Raw genomic sequence first — 21,965 nt, forward strand, 5'->3', positions numbered from 1 at the left:
CACTGCCTCTCCCAGTCTCCGGCCTTTCTCCGGGTTCCTTCTCCCCTTCTCCCCTTCTCCCTCTCGCACTCGGCAGTTCCAACCACAGCCTCCTCCCGGGCCTCCTTCTGTGGCCTTTCCTCCTTCCTTTTCTCCCTGATTTCCTGGGAAGCTGAGGGGCGGGGCGGAGCCAGGGCTCTGCCAGGCAGATTCTTTATAGCGCTGCCTGCTGCCCAGGCAACAGACAAAGAAGGGCTCGGGTGGTGTCCCCCGGCAGAGCATGGAGAGCCCCCAGCCTCCAGGTCACCCTGATTCTCCTGCGTCCAGAGCACCTGCACCACAGGCAGGTAGCCCCACATGCCTGGCCCCCAGTAGAGCACAGAGCAGAATGAACAACTGTTTCCACTGTCAGAGGAGGGGATCTGACTCGGCCGTCCGGGGGTCTCCTCTAGGCTTTAGAGTGTTGCCGTAAAACACTGGCGTGCACACGTAGCCAGCCTGCAATGCTGGCCTTTTACTCAGTGTCCGTCGCCTATGAGTATTATCTCATGTCATCTTCCAAACAAGTGTCCTTTCCCCACCTGGGTGGCTGGGCCGGGACCCAGGTTCCTTTGCCTGTAGGACCCTCACTGGAATGCACCACCCATCATGACACAGAACTAGTGAGACGGGGTTAACGACGCAACCCTGGGACGTACGGGTGTTTGTGTCTCTTCCGGGGATGTTCACGGGATTCTGTTGGGAAATACTACCGACAAAAAGCATTTATCAAGCCTCACGTGTGTATCAAGTGCTGGACACGCCTTAGCTCAGCTCTGCTGTCCCTGTTCCACGGCGTGGAGACTGAGAGCGGTGAGAGAGCTCACCCTATAAGGTGGGGCCCTGGGTTCAATCCAGGGCTGCCCTCAGCCCAGGGCCTGCAATCTCCCTCCCTCCAGTCCTGTGCCAGCACAGCCGGCTCCTCTCCACCCGCAGAGAGCTCCCTTTTTTCCTTCACAGTGTTCTTCCACATTGGAATTAATTAACTAATCGGGTGATTAGCTGTTCAACGTCCATCTTCCCCAGCAAAATGGACACCCACCCACTAGGACCATGCCTGCCATGTCCCCACCGCATCCCCAGCGCCCAGAGCAGGGCTTGGCACCCAGTAAGTAACGGTTGTGGAAGGAACGGACAAGGAGTAGATGAATGAGTGGATGGATGAGCAGGACTGCCCAGAATGACCGAGAATTCAAAAGCCCTTCACAGACCTGCTGAAATCCCTCACCCACCTGGCTGCCCGCTGCTCTGAGCTCGGAGGCCCCCGGCCCCAGGGTGGGGCTGCCGCTCTCCCAGGCGTGTCTGCCAAACCCCAGGGGGGTCTTGGTCTGCGCCTCGCGTCTCTGCTAACCCACAACCCCCACCGGCCCCGTGAAGAAAGGAAAACATGCTTCCAAAAAAGTTGAACCTGTCATAGTGACGGATGACCTAAACGGGCTCTCCCCGCTTGCGAACAGATGTCAACGCTGAACTCTGTCAGAAATAATTAAACACCTTTCACACGGAAAAACAGCCGGCAGGGGCACGGAGGCTGCTCCCGGGGCTGGGTCAACGCGAGCAAGCTGGCCTCCGCGCTGACCCAGCCAGCCCGCCAGGGGGCCGCACCCCTGCACCCAGGCCGTGAGCCCCAGTGGGCCCAGGAGAAGCCCTTCGCGGGGCTCCTGCGGGCCTGGCTGGACCCTCAGACAGTGCTGCTGGCGGCCCCAGGCTTCTCTCAGGTCTGTGTGGCCAGCAGCTGCCACAGATGGCCAGTGCCCAGAGGGAGGGTCGCCCACAGCTGGGAGTGGCCCTTCTGCCAGGGCGTTTATCCTGTGCCACCAGCCGGCCAAGAGGCCCAGGCCAGCCACGGAGACTCCATGCTCCTCCGTTTCCTCGTCTGAATATGAGGGGGAAGCACCTGCTCTTGAGGGGCTCTGTGACCCCAAGTTCACTGGCCAAAGAGCCAGGTGGGAGGGGCCTGGGGACCCCCACAGGTGGTGGACCCCAAACCCAGAGTGAGCTGTCCAGGGAACCTTCCTCAGGACCCATCTGGGGGACAGGATGTGAACTCATCGCCTCCCACACCTGAGTGGAGGGATCTTGGGCTTGGGGCCAGCACCCTCTGAGCCCCGTGGCCAAGGCAGTGGGCTCTCTACTGCCCCACACAGGGTGCGCTGGGAGCAGCCTGCAGGGACGGAGGAGGGGAGCCGGGTGGTGTGTGTGTGTGTGCGCGTGACTCCGGGGCACACGGACGCCCTGCCATTCCCTACCTGTGAGGTGGCTTTCCCTGTCCCAGGCCCAGTTTCCTCTTCTGTAAGTGGGCTAGTAGGAGTTTTTGAGAGAACACATGTATGTGACATTCAGCAAGCACCTGGTCCCTACTAAGGTCTCAACAAACAGCAGCTGCCATGAGGATGGTCCTGCTGATCATTCATTCATTCATTCATTCACACATCTTGTTGAGCAGTCTGCTTCAGGCCCTGTTCTCAGTGCCCACCATAGGCTGCTTCGGGCTGCTGGCACCTGGCAAAGGGTGAGGTGAATGGACAGACAGTGGGCAGGTGGGTAACTGCACAGGTGGATGGCTAGACAGGGACATTTGGAGCAGCTCTGCCCCCAGGTAGCCCAAAATGGTGGGAACACCAACCCTAGTTGGTGGACCAAAGCTCACGGGTAGGGATGACCCCATAAGGACCAGACTCATTAGCATAATCCTGGCATGGACTGGCCCACCCTGTTCATGTGCCTTTTGCAGAAACCGCCTCAGGTTTTCCCGGGTGGAGGCCGGATATCCCAGCATGTCCAGGACGGCCCTCCTCTGGGCCTGTCGGGAGGCGAGATTATTTATAGCGCTGCCTTCTGCTCTCAAAAGTGACCCCGACTGAACCGCACATTGCATGACTGCCTAATATTAAGCCAAGAAAAACAGACGGTTTATCCTTTACAAAAAGGCTGCCAGTGACAGCAGCCCAAAGACAAAGGGGCGAGCGCCCCACATATTCATGGCAGCACCGACAGCAGCGAGGAGAAGGCCTCTGCACCTGCTGGCAGATTCTGTACAGACATTATGGAGGTAACAGTGATGCCACACAGCCGCTGAGCGGAGCGACTTGTCTGTGCGTGTGGACTGATCGCCGCTCATCGGGAACAACCTCTGTGGTGACCCTGCCTGGGTGGGCCACGCATCCCTGCAGGTGGCCATGACGTGGGAAGGAGGCCTCCCAAGCCGGGCGGCGTGACCTCTGGGGCGGGCTGGAGGCTGAGTTTCACTTTCTCTGATGCTCTTTTCTGCATTGTTTGAATTTTTACTCTGAGTACACGTAACTCTTACCAAAACCAGTTTTTTTTAATGTGTTGGAAGGATGGGGACGCTGCGCCCTTCCCGGGGGCTCGTCCAGCGCTCATGCCCCCTTTCAACCCAGTTCCCCCTGAACTCACAGGACGCTTGCATGCTGCTGGCCCAGCTGCTTGCTCAAACTCCATTTCCGTCAGGCGTGAAGGTCAGAGGCCAGAAGGGAAGGCAGTGGGCTTCCCGAGCAGGGTCCCTACCACCAAGTCCATGCTCCAATTGGAGACCCCAATTCCATTCTAGAGGTGGGGTTTGCCCAAGCACCTCACGTCCTCCACGTCAACCTGAGCTGTGCCTCCCCCTGCACAGACCTCCCCAGCGCCCACAACCACTGACATTACATAGTCATTCAGTCACTAAAGTATGAACAAATTGACTATATTTTCATTTGGCTTTTGGTTTCAGCCCCACTGCTTTAGAATAATGGCCCAAGCTATTAAGCTAACGGGTTGATTTACAAGCTCTTGTGCTCCCAATGCTGGATCGGATTCCTATCTTTGTGGAAGACTAACCCTGCCTCAGGTCTCCTGGGCCCCCAACTCCCTAATAGAACGGGAGACGGCGGGAGAAAACCAGCAGGCAGCCAAGCAGAGACGCAGCTGATTAGTGAAAGCTGCTGAATCTAAGGAAAGGATTTTCTTTCCCACCTTTAAGCTCTCTTACAAATCATGGCTGGCTGGAAAGTTAACTCTCTGTTAAGCCCCCAGAGCGGGCTCTGAGCCTGTCCGCCCTGCTGCCACCGCCTCTCCAAAGGGCTTGCCCAGTGCAAATAAAGGTGGGCCTTTCCCTGCACAGATGCGTCCAGCCCCAAAGCCACTCCTTCCAGGCTCAGGAAGGACAGATTCTTGATCTCTGCCCCTCCCTGACGTCCCCGCACCAGTGATATATTTTGAGAATTCTGTCGCTCTGTTGCACAGAATTAGAATCATCCCATATTGCCATGTAAAGCACTGAGGACGGGTGGGTGTGTCACACGCAGAAACAGGGTGATAGGAAAAATGGTTCAGAGGCCCTAATGCAGGTGACATTGCTCCCCTAAATACAGACATACCCCCATTATAAATCAGGTCCGTGTGCAGAAGAGCTGACTGGGTGAAGGGATAAAAGCAGGGGCTTCGTTGGTTTTGCATCATCTGGCACCTTGGAGGTACAGAATTTTTAGGCACCTGTTCATGAGGTGGTGACCTTGCTGTTCAATATCGGCAAATGGAAAATAGTCAGAGATGAAGCTCTGGGGACAGGGGCGAGAGGAAGGGACAGTGGAGAGGAGATAAAGGCCAAGCTCCCAGAGCATCTGGAGGAAAGCTGGGTCACGTACGGAGACATCAGCGTCTATGCTGGGGCCCAGAGAGGCCGACACCGCAGATGTGGGAGCTGGCACTTTTAACAGGACCATCCCTGCAACCTGGGGACCACAGCCTGGCTGCCCCCTAATCCTTCCAGCACACAGGAATTTTCAGTTTAATCCAGAAAGCTCTTCTCCCCTACTGAGTGCAAAAGTATTTCAAATTTTGCGTTGGGAATCAACCAGAAAATAGACTAAGAGAGCTTGTTTTGCCATGAGGTATTTGTTTCTAACCCCTGGAGATAGCTAGACTCTCATGTTGAGTTTTGGGGGTCAATAGGATGCTGGGGGTCCCCAATTTCTTCATCCACATCATCCCCAAGGGAGTAAATTCTCGATGGTCTAGAGAATCTCTCGGGCTTGCGAAGGAGTTTGGGCTAACGCCTGCCACTTCTGTGATGCCTTCCACAGTGTCTCCCATGAATCCCTCATTCCCCTGGGTCCCCACTTCTCAGTCTCTGTCGCCAGGCACCAGCGCCGCTGGTGTGGTGGGACCGAAAGCTACCCAGCCTGTGGTAACTTTATCAAGCACCCACGGCATTCATGATACCGAGCATCAACCTGCCAAGCACAGGGGGTCAGGTTTCAGCAGATAAACAACAGTAAAGGATTTACTCAGATAAACTCAAGGTTCCATCAAACTGAGGTTTGTGTAAAGTGCTGGCAAGGAGAACTGAGAGGCTGGCATCCTCGTTTCTAAAAGCCACAAACAACACACACTGCCACCCTTCTTGCCTTGGAGATGGAAAGCCCGCTGCACGTCTGACGTGGGGAAAGTAAGACAATGGGCCTCTTCCCACCTTCTCAAAGAGGTCCTGGGAAACGATGCCTTAGAGCAGTGCAAAAAAATGGGGGTAGTTTGACCTAAGTCCGATGGCCGGCAGTGCAGAGGGAGGTGTGTGCATGAAGTTCCCCCAAGCCCCTTGTCCTGGATATTGTCCAGCGACAATAACAACATGGACAGCCACACATCTAGAGCCCCTCTGCGCTGGGCTGGGTGACCTGAGGAATGATCTCATTTCATGTCAGGACTCCCAGTAACCCCATGCAGGAGAGAGGAGTCACAGTTTCAGAGATGAGGACACTAAAGCCTGGGGGCTTAAAGCCACATGCCCTGGGTTCACAGTTAACAGGGGGCAGAGTCGGGGCTTGGACCTCAGGCTCTGAAGGAGCCCATAAATACTAAGGACCTGCCACTGAGGTCAGGGGCCAGTGGGGGCTAAATGCAGGACCTGAGGAGGACAGTGAAGGGCAGTCAGGAACTCGGGTTTTTATAGGTGTCCAGAGGGTCATGGCCAGCCCTGCTCTGGCTGAGTTAAGCCCTTGCAATAAACAAAACTTCCCACTATTCTGAAAGCCTCCAGGCCTTGATAAAATGACTGGGCATGTTTTAAATTGCAGTTTGGCCCCAAGGCTAAAGAGGAAAGCGGCCAGTGTCAAGCCTTGCCATAGCAGAAGGTGTAAGGCAGAGAGGGGGCACTGCTGGGGGGCTGAGCCTGTGGGCTCCAGCCAGCCTCACGCCTGCCTTGCTGTCTGCATCAGTAAAGTGGGATGACCTCAGAGGGAATCAGGCGCAGTCGCGCACGTGCAGGCCTTGGTGTGGACCTGGCCAGGGGAAGGGTGTGGAGTAGTTCATTCTCTGGGTTGGACAGGGCTTTGGCTGCAGCTCCTGTAGATGAATGGTCCTCAAACCTGGCTGTACCTGGGGTCCTCTGAGGAGGGCCTTAAAATGCAGATTCCAGGGCCCCACTGCCAAGCCTGCATCTTTAGCAAGCAACTCAGCAGCTCCCGGGTCAGTGTCAGCTCCTCTTAGACAGTCATGACCTTTAAAGTACTATTCTTGATGGCAGGTGGGTGCCCTTCATCCATCCGATATGTTGTGGCCTTCAAGAGGAGACACGCTTGTTGCAATGGCCTGTCATCTGTTAACAGCCCTAAGGACCATGAACTTCCATCTTAATCTGCTCAGGCTGTGTGACAAACACCACAGACATTTATTTCTCTCAGTTCTGGAGGCTGGAAGTCCGAGATTAGCATGCCAGCAGGTCGGGGCCCGGTGAGACTCCTCCTGGCTTGCAGAAAGCAGGCTTCTCGCTGCGCCCTGAACTGGCAGGGAGACAGAGCAAGCTCCCTGGAGTCTTCTGACATGGGTGCTGATCCCAGGATGCGGCCCCACCCTCATGACCTCATGTAAACCCAATTACTCTGAAAGGCCCCATCTCCAAACACGATCACACTGGGGTAGGGGGAGTAGGGCTTCAACATATGAATTCTGGGGCACAAATCAGTCTGTAGCAACTTCTTTCTCAAGGTCAGTCAAAATCTGCCTTCTTTTACCTTCCACCTCCTGGAGTGTTTCTCCTTCCGGGGCGCTTGGAATCACCTGCTCGCCCTTCTAAGACACAGCCCTGCAAATACCCAGAGTCAGATGCTGCTTCCTCGCGGATGCCCAGGTTCTGCATGGTTCCTCTGAGCAGAGAGTTCCGAGTGTCAGCACTGGGACCCTGTGCGGCAGTGAGAGTGGGCCACCCAGACCCCATGACCTTGGCCAGTCGGTGGTGCATTCTCTTCCTTAATCTACAGCCATACAAGAATTGTCAACTTTAACTGCCTTTCTGCATATTTTTGAACAAAATTGTGGTTGAAGATGTTCATCATTGTCACTTGGGTCATTTAATACAAGAAGCTATGTGAACATTTCCTGCTTGAGGGCAATTCCAGGAAGACATTGCAGTCAGATTTGTATACTAGAAATAATAGTAATAACAGTAGCAGCCACCATGTCTTGGGTGCTTACTCTCTGTGCCAGGCACTGTGCACACAAATATTTGTCAAGTACCCACGGCGTTCATGATACCGAGCATCAACCTGCCAAACATAGTGGCATCAGGGTGTCTACACTCAGATTCAAAAGCTACATGCAGATCCATGACCCCATGGGTTGCATAGGATGACTCCACATTTTCTTCAGAAACTCTGTTTTATGCAAGCAACCCTTTAATATCTTATTTCACGTGATGTGTAAATCATTGGGCCCCTTTAAATCACTTGGAAGGAGACAAAGTACAAATACTGAAGAAAATAAAACACCTCTTCTACTTAGAGTTTAAGCTGAGCTAAGCAGATGGAGAGGGTCTTTAGGAGGCTTGAATCTCAGATGCATTTCTAAAGGCGCTTTGCCTTATCCCAGGCTCCTAACCCATCCATCTGCCCATCCGGCCATCCATCCATCCATCCATCCATCCATCCAACCATCCAACCATCCAACCATCTGTTCATCTACTCAGCCATTCAGCCAAGATTTGTTGAGTGTGGGGTGCCCCCAGCAGTCCAGTTTCCGCAGGACCTCTGAAAGTCTCCTGTCTGTTGACATTTCCCCAGAAGAGTGTCCAGAATAAGGCATTCACATCCTCATCGTCTAGCTGAGGACACTTAACTCTAAAATTCCTATTTGTCATTTGACAGGGTCAACCTTATCAACCACAGAAAGGTTCTGTTTCTCCTTTAAAAATAGCCCCCCAAATTCTTCCTGCTCATTAGTCCAACAAGAGAAAAGGGGAGAGACAACATCAAACCTCACCACATGCACCCCAACCCAACAGGCCACGGACACCAACCATCTGAGCATGTCCCCAGCTCCTGGCAGTAACAGGAGTTGCTCAACAACCTGTATGAATAAGCGATTAGCCATTGACGGGCACTGCACAGATGGCTCAGCAAAGGACTTAATTTGCAAACAAGCACAAAATCAAAGATCCTGTCAGCCAAAGAACCGTGTGCCTGGATATCCACCTTGCACTACCTGAGAAAGCACTGTCAGGTAAATTTCCAGAGAAGGTAATTAAGGAATCCCCATCGCCTATTTTCAGCAGCAAAATTTGGAGCTCTGGAATTTGATGCTCATTGGGGATCTGGTGTCTCCTCCCAGCCTGATCCTTCATCCAAATGAGCAGCGGGGGTTTATGCCTGGATCGGCTGGCAAAGCCCCCTCGCTCTCCGGAAGATGCCCTCCAGCACTGTGTGCTCCGGCTTCGGACAAACATTAGCAGCAAATGAAATCACCGCTTGTGGGATGGGGACGAGAATAAAACACAAATGTGGAGGCCTCTCTGAGATGTGGCAAGTGCCAATTAATATTTATCAAGTACCCAGGACGTTCACGATACCGAGCATCAACATGCAAAACATGCTGGCATCGGGGAGTCTACACTGATTCAAAAACTACATACAGATAGCTGCCCTGCCCTGGTGGGAGGCCCCCTCGGGGGTTCAAGCAATATTTACAGCAAGTGGACTCGTTCCTGAGACGGTGCGGTGCAGAATTCTCAGCCAGGAACAGCCACCCAGGCCTCCCCGGGGGCGCGGTGCTGAGACACCAGCCCAGGTCGCTGGGGCCACTGCATGGGACCCCCCCCCACCAAGGGTCTCGCGGACGCGCCTCCTCCACTAACTCCTTCCTGAGCTCCTACTCGAGTTTAATAAAAGGCGTCCCGCCCTCCAGTGCCGGCGAGACTGCCGGCACCGTCCAGATCCTGGCATTTCTAAGTGGGGTGGCCGGCTGGCAATACCCGGGCGGGCACCCCAGGGGCCGTTTGCAGCCGGTTGCCCCCCGGCGCCTCCCCGAGGAACAGCACCAAGCAGACCCCCACCGTCCGGGCTCCGAGAGGAGGGGAGGCCCTGCGAGCAGCCCCGCCCGTCGCGGCTGCGTTGACTGACACGCGAGGCAGGGGGCCCCGGAGCGCAGGGAGGGCGAGCCCCGTCCCCCGGACACCCCTTCCTCGGACGGGTCCCGGAAGGCGAAAAGTCTGGAAAACAACCCCCTCCGCCTCCCGCCCACCCCGGCGTCGCAGAGGGAGAGGCCGGCGAGCCGCCTCACCTGGCCCCGCGGTGCACCGCCGCCAATTACATCAAAATGGGTTGTTTTTAATGGTCTTTTACACTGACAAGTGGGCGATCATTCCGGGCCCGCTGGCTGTCAGGGAGCCGAGGCAAACCCTCCGCTGATAATGCCCAACGCTGCCAATTAGGCGCCGCGGCCGCTCCTGGCGCGCTAACGACCCCCCCGCCGCCCCCGCGGCCCTTGGGCGCCGGCGCCTGCTTCTTGCTCTTCCCCGCAAATTACCGGCACAAAACGCGGGGCCCGCGCCTGCTCCGCCACGCCAGGCCGGGCCCTGTTGGGCCTAATGAGCCGATGGAAGTTTCGTGGCTCCGGCGCTAAATTCTTTTCTTGTTTGACAGCTGCTCGGCTAAGGCGAGTGTTGACCTTATAAAAGATTTAGTGTTTCTCATTATTTTCTGTCAAGCTTCACAAGTGATGGCTCTGCGGCTATCATTTGCATCCTGGGGGTGTGCGCGTGCGGAGGGGCCCCAGGAGGAGACGGGAAGCGGGAAGGGGGCTCTCTCTCCCTGCGCCGCGCCGGGCTTCTGCACAGGGGCTTCCGGAGGCACAGATGCCCGGGCCGAGGGCTCCAGAGGGAAGCGGGGAGGCGAAGCCGAGCGGATGGAGCCGCGGTGGGGGCGCAGGGGAACGCGGCACCCCGAGACTGGCCGGCTCCAGAGCCTCCCGGGCAGCAGCCCCGACGTGCTGGGCAGAAGGTTTTCGGGCCACCAGGGTCTCACCGGGAGGAGCTCCCTCTTCTCTTCCAGGCCCCATTCAAGCCATTTCCTGCAAGCTTCCTCCCTCCGCTTTGCATCCATCTAAGGATTCAATGGTTTTAAAAAGCAGAACCGTTTTCAAAAGTGGCACGCATTCTTCTCCCCTGTGAGACTCTGGGGGCATTTGTTAGCCCTTGATTCCTGCACCTCTGCCAAATGGGGGCCACCCTTCAGGGACAAGGCTCCAGTGGGGGTCCCTGCCGGCTCCTCTGCCAGCCTCCCGACGGCCTCTCCCTCCCATCTCTTTCAATCCCCGTGTTCACCCTCTGCTCTCACCTACCCACTGACCATCGGAGGTGAGAGTGACCCGAGGTTGCCTAGGAAGGGGAGAGAGGTAAGGGCAGGTAAACACAGTGTCTTCCCCCAGGGGTTCTGAGGCTTTACTTATCCTTGTTATCATGGGATTCTACTTTGATCTCTTAGAGCAAAATCATGGCACCTTCTCCCCACTGGACCCATAGCAGACCTTGCTAATCAGTCACTGCACACCTTTTCATGAGCTAGACTCAACCTGAGAATGTTTTATAACAGAACATGGGCATCAGCCACCATCAGTCTGTTAGAGCTGATAGGTGAAATGAAGCTACTCACCACCCTTGCCTTAGGGCGGCCATTTAAGATGATATGCACATAAAAGGAAATAAAACATAACCCACTAAAAAAATAGAGAATTTAGACTTTATCAACATTAAGGACTTAGGGGATTCAAATGATACTATTAAAGTGCAAAGACAACACACAGACTAGGAAAATATATTTTCAAATCATGTATCTGATAAGGTACTTATATCTATGGCTATAAATATTACTCTTACAACTCAGTAATAAAAAGATAAATAACCCAATTTTAACATGGGCAAAGGATTTGAGTAGACATTTCTCCAAAGAAGACACACAAATGGCCAATAAGCACATGAAAGATACTCAGCATCGTTAGCCATCAGGGAAATGAAAGTCAAAAACACAATGAGATACCACTTCGCACCCACTAACTAGGTTGGCTATAATAAAAAAAGACAGTAACAAGTGTTGACAAGGATGCAGAGCAATTGGAGCACTCGTATATTGCTGGTGAGAATGAAAAATGGGTGCAGCCGCTTTGGAAAACACTGTGGCAGTTCCCCAAAAACTAATCATCGAGTTTCCATATGACCCTATGCTCCTCAGTATATACCCAGGAGAAATGACAACCTACATCCACACACAAACTTGTCCATGAAGTTTCTAGCATGATTGTTGATAATGGCCAAAAAGTGAAAATAATCCAATTGTCCATCAACTGATGAGTGGATGAATAAAATATGGTAGATCTGTACAATAGAATCGATGAAAAGGAATTAAGTACTGAAGCATGCTAATCGTGGATGAACCTTGAAAACATGGTCAGTGAAAGGAGCCAGTCATGAACGCCCACACCTTGGAAGATTCCGTCTGTGTGAAATGTCCAAAACAGAGACAGAAAAGAGTGGTTGCCAGGTGCTGGAGGAGAGAAATGGTGAGTGACTATTAAGTGGGTTCAGGTTTCTAATCTAAGTGCTTTCGACTTGAGATGGTGGTGATTGCAAAACCCTGTGAATGTACTAAAAGTCACTGATTTATACCCTTCAAACAGGTGCGTTTTATGATATATGAATTACATCTCAACAAAGCATTAAAGAAAAAGGTCAAGCCACTTGAAAAAAAAAATTAACCCACTTGAGTTAGATATGTGCTCATCGCCCAGATTCTGTCTTTGGAGCCTGGAACAGGGCGATAATTGGCCCCCGTAAAATGGCCTCAGATGGTGAGGGAAGGTCTGGTATGTTCTTAGCTCCGCCCAGTTACCCATTACGACTCTCACTTCCCTGAAGCCTATTAAACAAGGAAGCTGAAGAACAGGGTGCGCACTGACCAGGAGGTGTTTGGAGGGCTCAGACAAACACCCCACCTTGGTGTTTCCCATTATGTATCTAACAGCATCTAGCAAACAGATTCATTGTTCAGTTTCTTACCAACTGCTGCTTACTAGCCTTAGCTAATCCTTGGGAATGATCTAGAGATGCTGGTCTGGCTTCCGGAAATAGCAAATCGATTCCCATTTTCAAAGGCCTGCGTGACAGTCTTGTCTTCTCCCCAGTCTGTCTCCAGAGCCCTACAGTCAGTGGCACCCAGACCTGGATCCCAGTTCTGGCTTTGCCACTTTTAGCTGGGCCTCCTTGGGCCAGTGCCTTAACCACCCTGAGTCTTGTCAAGTGAGGACGGTGTCCCCCACCCCTTGTCCTCAGAGGGCCGCCACTGCTCCCCACCCCCACCCAGCACAGTGGTTCCCTGTGGTCCCACGTTAGACCTTGTGAAGAGGCAGGAAATTTGTTTTCTTAGCCACAGTCCCGATGTTCTTTGAAAAGGCAGCATGTGTCAGCAGGGAGTCAGGCCCTGTGTCCTTGCTCCTTCTATTTTGGGACCACAGAGAAATTAGAGCCATAGCAGAATAACAATTTAGGGGACCAGATGTCTCAGGAGAGATTGTCACCCTCAGTAATTACTTCAGCTACAGACCTGCCACATCAGAGCTGAGGACCCGGCCTGCTCGCCCGTGCCATCCCCTGCGGATCTGTGTTGCACCCAGGCTTCTGACCTCCAGCTGCCCTGAACTTGACAGAAATTACTGACCTGGGACTGATCCATAATTTTCAAGTGCCTCTCATTAGAGAAGACAGCCTCTCAATCTTTTAAAGCAAAAATCTCTCTCCCAGTCACCTGAGCAGCTGTCACTTTAAAAAAACTAAACTAAAATATCTATAGCTGTCTATTTTTTTTCTTTAGCTCTTTGACAGATCTTTTTTTTTTTTTTAACTCTGGCTATTTTTTTCTCAACTCCTGCCTTTGCCTTCCTTCTCAGCCCTCAGCTTGGCACTGGAAGGCTTGAGGTCATTTGGGGAGACCTCTGTGTGGCCAAAGGGTCAGCAGGACTGCGTTGGGGGGCCTGGACTCCAGCAGGTACAGGACGGCTGCTCAGCCTACGAGCTTGTTCAGTGGGGGACCAGCTCTCGCGGCTGGTGTGTCCACGTACACACACCCCTCCACTGCATGCCCGGATAAGGCTGCATGAACAGCACTGAGGCCTGGCAATGCAGAGAAGGTACAAGGAAAACCGCTGACCTCCTGGTGAAGAGCCGGGGCTGTGGCTGCCACGGTGTGTCCCCTGAAGGAAGAAAGCAACGGGGTGAGAAAGAACGAGGAGGAGGCGGAGCGTTGCTCACTCCTGGGCGTGTGGACCAAGGCCTGTGCCACCAGACAAAAGAAAACAGCCGCCTCGGGTCCTGGGTGTTTTCTTAGGCACTGAGTGAATTTAAGCCCTTGAAGCAGGAGAAACCTAACAAGCAGGGGCCTTGGGGAAAGTCAGCACAAGCCAAAGCCATAAATCACCGGCTGCAAAGCTTCGTTTGGCAGCAAAACTCTTGATTCAAATGGAATCAGACACCAGCCTCCAATAAATAAAGCTCGTGACACAGAGTAACTCTTTTCTAAATTGTGCAAGTGGAGGGAGGAGCCCATGCCTCGCCCTGGAGTCACTTCTCCAAAATATGGTTTGAAATTCCTCCCTGTGTTTTCATGTTAAACCGAGGAAAAGGCAAGAACCCTTCACAGATAACGCTGAAGGCCTCTCTGCCTCCCTCCCCTCCCGGAGGCAGGGCCGGAACACGCTGCAGCCCTCCTCCCAGGCCCACCCAACTGGGCTCATACACACGCCTGAACAGGGGGCTCGTTTTATGGGCTTAAAATTTTTCATATGAATGGCATCATACTTAAGTTCCTCTCTGTAAATCACACTTCATTTTCACCCAACATTGTTTTTAAGATTTGTATGTGCTGATCCAGAGAGACCAACGGCAGCGTGTCCAGTAGAGCTTTCTGTGATGACGGAAATGGTGTCTGTCTGCCCTGTCCATTCAGCAGCCCCTGGCTGCACGGGGTTACTGAGTGCTTGGAAGGTGGTTAGTGCAATAAAGGAGCTGAATTTTGAATTTTATTTCATTTTAGTCACTTGAAATTTAAACAGCCTCATGTGGCTGGCGGTGGCCACAGCAGTGCCTCTCTGGAGTGTTCATTTGAGTTGAGGCAGCTCCCACTTTGCTTTACCCAGGCCCCACGGACGGGCGGTCGTGCCCAGTATGTGCTAGCATGTAACAATGAGGGTTCTTGTACACATCTCTCAGCAGACATCTTTGAAAGCTTCTCCAAGGTGTACATCTAGACACGGGCTCCCTGGTTCATGGGCTGTGCACACATCCAGCCTGCCCAGCTAATGCCACATCCCCTAAGAGTGGCTGCACCGATCTACACCCTCACCAGTAGTACACGAAAGTTCCCATTTCCAGTGTCAGACTTATTACTGTATGATCAATCGGATGGGCAGGAAATGGCATTTTCTTGCTTTATTCTCTGATTGCACACAGTAGGATGGCGACCTTTCCTGTGTTTGCTGGCCTTCAGACCCCCTGCGAGCTGCCCTTTCCTTATTTCTGCCTGGTTTTGTGCCACTGTGAGGAGCCCACACCACTTCCGCCTCCACATCCCCATCTTATTCGGAGTCTCTGCTTGCTTCTTGTTTGCTATTTAGGGCCTTCTCTGGCCCCAAAGCATGAGTTTGAGTCTTTATTACGATCTCTCACAGAATCTGGTACTTCTTTTAGTAGTCAGCACAATTACCACAGAATAATTAGTTATGCAATTATATTTTTATACTGGTTTCCTGGCTCCAGGCTAGCACAGACCTGCTGGATTCTCCCTGTATCCTGGCCTAGCACAGAATCCGGAACACAGTGGACACTCAGTATGCATTCAAGTGAAATAATGGGCACATAAAGGAAGGGCACTTGCCACGCCTTAGCCCCTAACCCAGGTCATGTGGCACCTTCTCTATAATGGCGCCGGTTCATTCCACACAGGGATTTTCTGTTGACAGCGGAGCAGACTTTTCAAGCAAGCACAAAAACTAAAAACTCAACAAATACCAGAGGGCCTGGTTCATGCCGATGACTTAAACACCAAAGAAATTAACTTAGAAACCTGCCACAAACATAACTAATAAAATCACCTGGAAATTTTAAAAGCATATTTGTAAATAACCAAAGGACCAAAGAAGAAACCCAAAAAGAAAACTGATAGAAATCAGAAGAGAACAGAACAAAAATAAATATACTCAAAACTTGTGAGATGGGGTAAAAGAAAATTTTGAGGCAAACGCAGTTGCTAATGCTGTGCTCTGGAAGTGCCAGCATTAGGGAAAAATTAAGATTGAAGGGTATTTAGCTAAGCAGACATCTCCAGAGGCTAGGAAAACAACAACAGAGTCACCTCAAAAAAGGAAATCACGAAGTCAAGGCAAAAGTAATGAAATGTCAAAGGTACAATTAAGGGTATCGACCAAATGAAAAGTCAGCTCATTGAAAGTGGATCAGGAAAGTGTAGATGCTTCCAAGTGAATCAGGAAATGGCATTCCCACGGGGCTAAGGGGAGACCACAAGTCAGGGGAGCGGGTTCTGGAAAAGGTGACAGACAAGCTGGCCTCAGCTCTGCGAGGAGGACTTCTGGGAGGCCCTGGGAGAATCGCGGCCCCCTGGGGCCTGGGATTTTTTTTTTTCCCACCTGTAGCACAGGAGATCTGTGCTCTCCAAGGTCTCTTTGACCCCAGGTTTCTCGGATTCATTTTATTCTAAGAGGGTTACACAGAGGCAACGGATATCATCCAGGGATGGGATCACGATTCTTAGGACCAGGGCTGAATACAAATCCCTTCTAAGACCCGACGGCTGCTCACCTCCCCTGCCTCATCTCATTCTCAGCCATTCTGATTTGCTTTCATTTCCTCTAATTTGCCCAGCTGCGCCCCACCTCAGTCAGGGCTTGGGCCGGTCCCCAGCATCCGGACATTCTCACCTTCCTCTTCCCTCATCCCCTCTAGAAAGGCCTTCCTGCCACTGAGATGCAGTTAGAATGCCCCAGTCCATAGTCTTATTCAATTGCCATTAACCAGTTACATGTCCTGTGTGTTTAGCAGTCACCTCTGGGCCACTGTGCAGGCTCCACGTGGGCAAGCTCCCTGGCTTGGCTTACTCACCCGTGTGCCCACAGGTGTACTGTGCCATGGAGCTGGGGGTCCTTATTCAGGCAATATTATTTTAGATGCCCCCCATGCACACAGGGCCAACACCTTGGCCAACCCAGGTAGAGCCACCTCCGCCTGCCCAGCTCCCAGGGCTACTGGCGGGCCCTGGCACTCACCTCTTATTTACCTACATTGACCTTAGAACGACTCAGCTCCATTCAGCAAAGCTGTCTCCTGCCAACGCTGTTACAATTTCTTAGCTCCAGGCAGAGACAGACTGCAGATGGCTTAATTTAGAAGCATCTCAGAAGGAATTCCTTGCTCCATAGCTCTTCATTCCTTGACTCCAGGGGTCCATGGGGTCATGACCACACGCAGCTTGAGGACTGGCTTGTAATTAGGATCCTCATCTCTGGCTGGAGCAGCTATTTTAGGAGGGTCAGCATGCGTGTGGGACAGGAGCCACAACGTCCCCAGCAGTGACTTTTGTGAGACCCATTTCATGAGCCTTTATCAAGAGAGTGGAGTCTGTCACTGGAGATCTGGGTCCAGTCTGTGTGAATGGAGAAAAGACTTAACCTTTTTGGGCCTCGTTTCCCCATCTGCAAAATGGAGACAACTCCTGGATGTTCTGAGGCTTATGTGAAACAATGCTCTGCAAACAGCGCACCCAGCAAACGGCCAGTCTGTGATCGTGACGCTCTGAGATCCCAGCCGAGGGCTCCAGGGCAGATGTGAAGGGGGCGCCCGGCTTGTTGGCACTCTGCCAGCCGGCTCTCCTCTCCGTGGTCTCCTGTGTGCTGTTGAGGGACTCAAGGATTTCTGGGTACAGAGCGGTCCCCGTTTCCCTCTCTTTCTAAAGACCCATCCCACAGTGGTGGTAAGGGTTCGCTTGAGGTAGCTTTCTGGAGAGTCCATCAGGCCCAGATGCTCAGCATCCCCTTTGGTTATCACGCCAAACTCACGTAGTGCTGCCCCCGAGCCCCCAAGACCAGGGGAATTCTGCCCACTTCCTTCCCCAGCTCACTCATTTCCTCACCCTTCCATGCCGGCTGTGGGGGCCCCGGGGAACAGCACAGGCACAGACCCGCCTCATAGAGCTTCGGGGTGGAGCACTCATTTGAGCTGCCCTGTCTTGGAAGACTTAACTCCTTGACACTTCAGTTGGAATGGGAATTGAGAGACTATGTGTGCCTTCCGCCTCCGCCCCCCACCCCCCAGTCAGCCCAGAGCTGCAGAGAACATTGTAGGTGCCGGAATGTGGGTGGCCAGACATGGGGGTGAGCCTCCAATGCCCAAAAACACCCCCTTAGACAACCAAGGGAAAATGGGACTTGGAAGCTGACGAATAAACAGTGTGTCATCCTGGCACATAGAAGTGCTTAATACATATTTTGTAGGTGGATGGATGAATGAACATTTCTTATTCACTGAAGTTTCTAAGAGTAGTTCGCAAAAACGAAATTTTCTACTAGGGTCTCTTTCGTCTTGGTGCTCGTTTTACCCTGATTACCTCTCAGCTGAGCGGCTCCTCAGGGCCTGGGCCCTCCTGCCACCTCCTCAGGAGCTGAAAGGGGTTCTGAGCCTCCTGCCATCAGCATCGCCCACCCCCCCACCGTTCCTACACGCTGAGCTGCCCAGGGAGTGGCCTGCACGGGGCATTTGTTTTGTTCCCCGAGGCTGCCGTAACAAATCGCACAAACGTGGTGGTTTGAACAGTAGAAACGTATTCTCCAACTGTTCTGGAGGCCAGAAATCCCAAACCAAGGTTTGAGCAGGGCTGCCTTCCCACTGGAAGCTCCGTGGGGAATTCTTTCTTGCCTCTCCCAGCACTGGCGGCTCCTGACATTCCCGAGCAGCGGCTGTGTCACTCCAATCTGTGGCTCTGTCCTCCCACGGCCTCCCCTTCTGGGTCTGTGTCTCTTGGAAGGATGCTTGTCGTTGGATTTAGAGGCTGCCTGAATAATTCAGGAAGTTCTCATCTCAGGGTCCTCAACTTAATCACACATGCAAAGACCCTTTTTACAAATAAGGTCACATTCATAGATTTCAGTGGCTAGGATGTGGGCATATCTTTTGGGGGCTCAGCATTCAACCCATTACAAGGGTCAGGGAAGGGTGCATGGAGACAGCAGAGAAGTAGACTGCGACAGCTACACTTCTGTGTTAAGAACCACTGGTAAATGGCTACCAGACACAGACCTCTGCCGTGCGGAATGCTACGGAAGACTGGAGACCTAAAAGTCCTCACATGCCAGCCTTCCTGAGCATCTCTAGCTGCCTTCTGGAAAGTATGTGTGTCCAGAAAATCATGTCACACTGTAAAAATGCAGCCATCCCTTGCCAGGGGAAATACAAAGGCGCTCCTTGGAAGCCTTCCATTTGTTGGCTTTTTTCTTACTGCATAATGTATATATAGGGTCTTCTCTCCTCTTGGTAACTTTTGTGCAGCCACTGGGAGTTTTTCTGAAACTGGAGATTGAGCTGAGAACATGATCATCATTCGACTGATCCAAATGAGTTGAGCAGCAGGTACTAGGCCCGGCCTGGTGGGATTAGGTGACTGTGGCAAGGCTGTACTGCTCAACTCAGTAGCTTTGGGATGTGACTTAGGCCCTGTGTGGGTTACCAGAGCCCCAGATGATCCTGATGCACATCCAAGAATCCCAAACCTGAGGCTGGGGCTGAGGTGGCTCTGGGAAATGCTGCCATGGGTGGTCTGTGGAGAGACTTGCAAAGGGTTCACAAATCTTGATATGGACTGCCCTGCTTTACACCTTAGGGCTTGTGGGGTTTTGTTTTTGTTTTTGTTTTTCCAGAAGAAAGGATCCATGGCTTTCTGCAGTCTCCAAAGGGTCTACATCCTCCAGAAAGCAAAGAACTTATTTTATGTCCTGGAATAAGTAAATCTGCTCAAAGCCATTTGATTTGTATGGGTTTCCAATAAGCTTCTGCAGCTCCCTCTCCCAGGCCTGTCCCAGGCCTCTGCTCCCAGGGGGGGACCCCAGGATGGGGCACGGGGCACAGAGACTTTCCCTGTAAGTCCCTCCTCTACTTCCTTTTAATATTTTATCCTCTCCCTGGTTTTCTCTGACCTGTCATCACTGGAAGGCTGCCTGCAGCCCTGGGGGCTTAGCTAAACTCCCAGGAGCAACCTGGCCTGGATTCTTGACCAAATCAGTGGCCAGCCTGGGGCCTGGGGCCTGCTTTATCCTGAAGACATAGCAGAGCCTTCAGCTGCTCCTGCACATCAGAGGAAACCTGCCTGCAGACCCTCCACCTTGGCTACCATGTCCCTCTGTGACCTTGAGCTCTGGTGGGCCCCAGGGCCCCATGCTGCCCCCTTAGCCTGGAAATCCCTGCTTATCCTTCAAGCCTCTCCTTCATGTCTGATCCCCAGAGAGACCCCCTGACTCCTGCCAGGGTTAAGCTCCTGCTATTTGTGTTCACTGTACACCCCCCACCACTCCACCAGTTCTAACAGCTGCATAATCGCCCTTGATGCTGGCTCCCTATAGATGAAAAGTTCCATGAAGGGAGAGTGGGTCCCTCATTTACTGCTATATCCCCAGCGCCTGGCACTGAGTCATACTCAATACGTGCTGCGTGAATGAATGTGAAATAAACAAGTGAGCCTGAAACCTTTCTACCCTGTGCCGCCCTTAGGTTATCCGAAAGAAGAAATGCCATTTTAGGGGGAATTTTCTTGTACTTGGAGGTGATATAACAGACTGAGGAAACAGGAGGGGCTTTCACCTGCCACTGTCTCTTGAGAAGGAAGGGCAGGCTGAGATTTAACTGAAGAGAACCCTGCTCGCTGGGTCTGTCTGCCTTGTGTGTTTCCTCTGGAAGGGCGATGTTCTGGAACTCTGGCTCTGGTACTGTTGGGGGTTGACCCCTCGACTCCTGGGGTGGCTACCACCCAGGAGGAGGGACTAACTAGATCATCCTCCCCTGAAGGGGTGCTGGCGGTGCCAGGAGGTCCCCCTTGGAGATGGTGGCTTGTTCAGGGTTTTTAATGGTGGAGAATCAGCATGTGAAGGACGGCACTGGCTATTTGGTCCCACTGCTCTGCCATCGTCGGGTGATATTTATCATGCACATACCATCCCAGGCAATGAGCTGGATGGAAGAAAAAGGGCTGGCGCCCTGGCAGCCCTTGCTCTCTCTGTGTCCCCTCCCAGAGCTCAACTTCCCTCAGGGCCAGGGTGTTCATGCACTTACTCCCTGCTTCTTTGCCTTACAGTGATTTTTATTATTGCTTTAAGATGGAAGTTGGAGGGGGCACGCACTGGGGACAGGCCCCCAGAGCCCTCATGCCCACTGACCTGCTCTTCCCCTTTGTCCATAGGTGGGCCCCCATCTGGATACCTTCCCCACTGAGGCTGACCGCCAGAGAGCATTCAAAGCCCACCAGGAGGAGTCTGCTGTGCGCCAGGGGACCCTGCGGATGGGCAACTACACCCACCCCTAAAGCCTTCTTGACACAGAAAATTCCCGAAGGACTCACCTTTCTCACTCCAACTCACATGACACTACCCCATTTTTATGCAGGTTCTTTTCAGTAGGGACCTCAGAGTCACGCCTTAGATCAATTATTTTCGGTAAGAGTCCCTCTCTTTAGGTTAGCCAACACTAGCTTGCCTTAGTCCTGGCAGCCCTCTACCTAGGAACACCACCTTTTCTGGAGGCCACCTACCCTCTCTTCTCAAGCCCCCACCTGGTAAGATAAACCCAAATTACAGGGCAGATATTAGACTCCAGGCTGAGGGTCATTTCCAAGGCTCTGCCCATTAAGTTAAGAACAGCCCCGGTGTTTCCTGCAGAAAGCATGACAGTAACATGAAAGTCCTCACTTCCATATTCCAGACCTGAGTTCTAATTGCTCTTTGCGGGATTCCGGAGGTCTCACCGTGACAGTGTGATCTCTTTGAAACCCCTGACAAGACGAGCCGATGCTTAGGCCTGGGGGCCTGCTCGCACCCCCTCCATGCTGGGGCCCTATTGCTCAAGCAGGCCGAGGTGGGCTTCTCCACCGAGCCCAACTTTTGAAGAGCCTTCTGGGTCAGGGGGCGGGCTGGAAATGCGTAGGCCAAGGGATGCCTCAGCCAAACTCCAGGCACTTCTTACCTCAGTCTTTCTTCATGTTCTTTGGCTTCTTCCCACAAATTATATACTGATTTATTTTCAATTAAAAATGCTATTTGTCACCCTCCTCTTGGGTCTTTATTTGAAAACAAGTAAACCTGTAACTGGTGCAAGAACCAACCTCCAACCCTTCAGATGCTGCTGTTACCATGCAGATCAAGGTGGATCACCTTCCCCGAGACATCCCTGCAGTGCGGGCAGGAGTTGGACAAGGACTCGCGTTCTTAAATCCCGTTTCTAGTCTGAGGATTCCCAATTATTGATCTTCACCCTGGAGCTCTCCCCGAAATTCTAGACTCATTTATCCTGCGGTCCACCGGACATCTCCACCCAAGCGTCTGGTGCGCATCTCAGACCCGCATAGCCCAGACGGGACGTTTGA

General features: G+C 52.6%; 1 protein-coding gene across 2 annotated transcripts in view; it reads left to right on the plus strand.

Moving 5' to 3' along the window:
* The window catches only part of CFAP77 (cilia and flagella associated protein 77), a 121,436-nt gene extending 99,791 nt beyond the window's left edge, over nt 1-21,645 (plus strand). For both annotated transcript variants that reach the window (XM_036913469.2, XM_036913470.2), the window contains one exon: nt 20,787-21,645. In XM_036913469.2, coding sequence (XP_036769364.2) covers nt 20,787-20,909 — 123 coding nt within the window. In that variant the 3' untranslated portion in view covers nt 20,910-21,645. The remainder of the gene's footprint in view (nt 1-20,786) is intronic.
* Nucleotides 21,646-21,965: the final 320 nt, after the last annotated feature.

Source organism: Manis pentadactyla, chromosome 3, assembly GCF_030020395.1.
Source record: "Manis pentadactyla isolate mManPen7 chromosome 3, mManPen7.hap1, whole genome shotgun sequence".
Lineage (NCBI taxonomy): Eukaryota > Metazoa > Chordata > Mammalia > Pholidota > Manidae > Manis > Manis pentadactyla.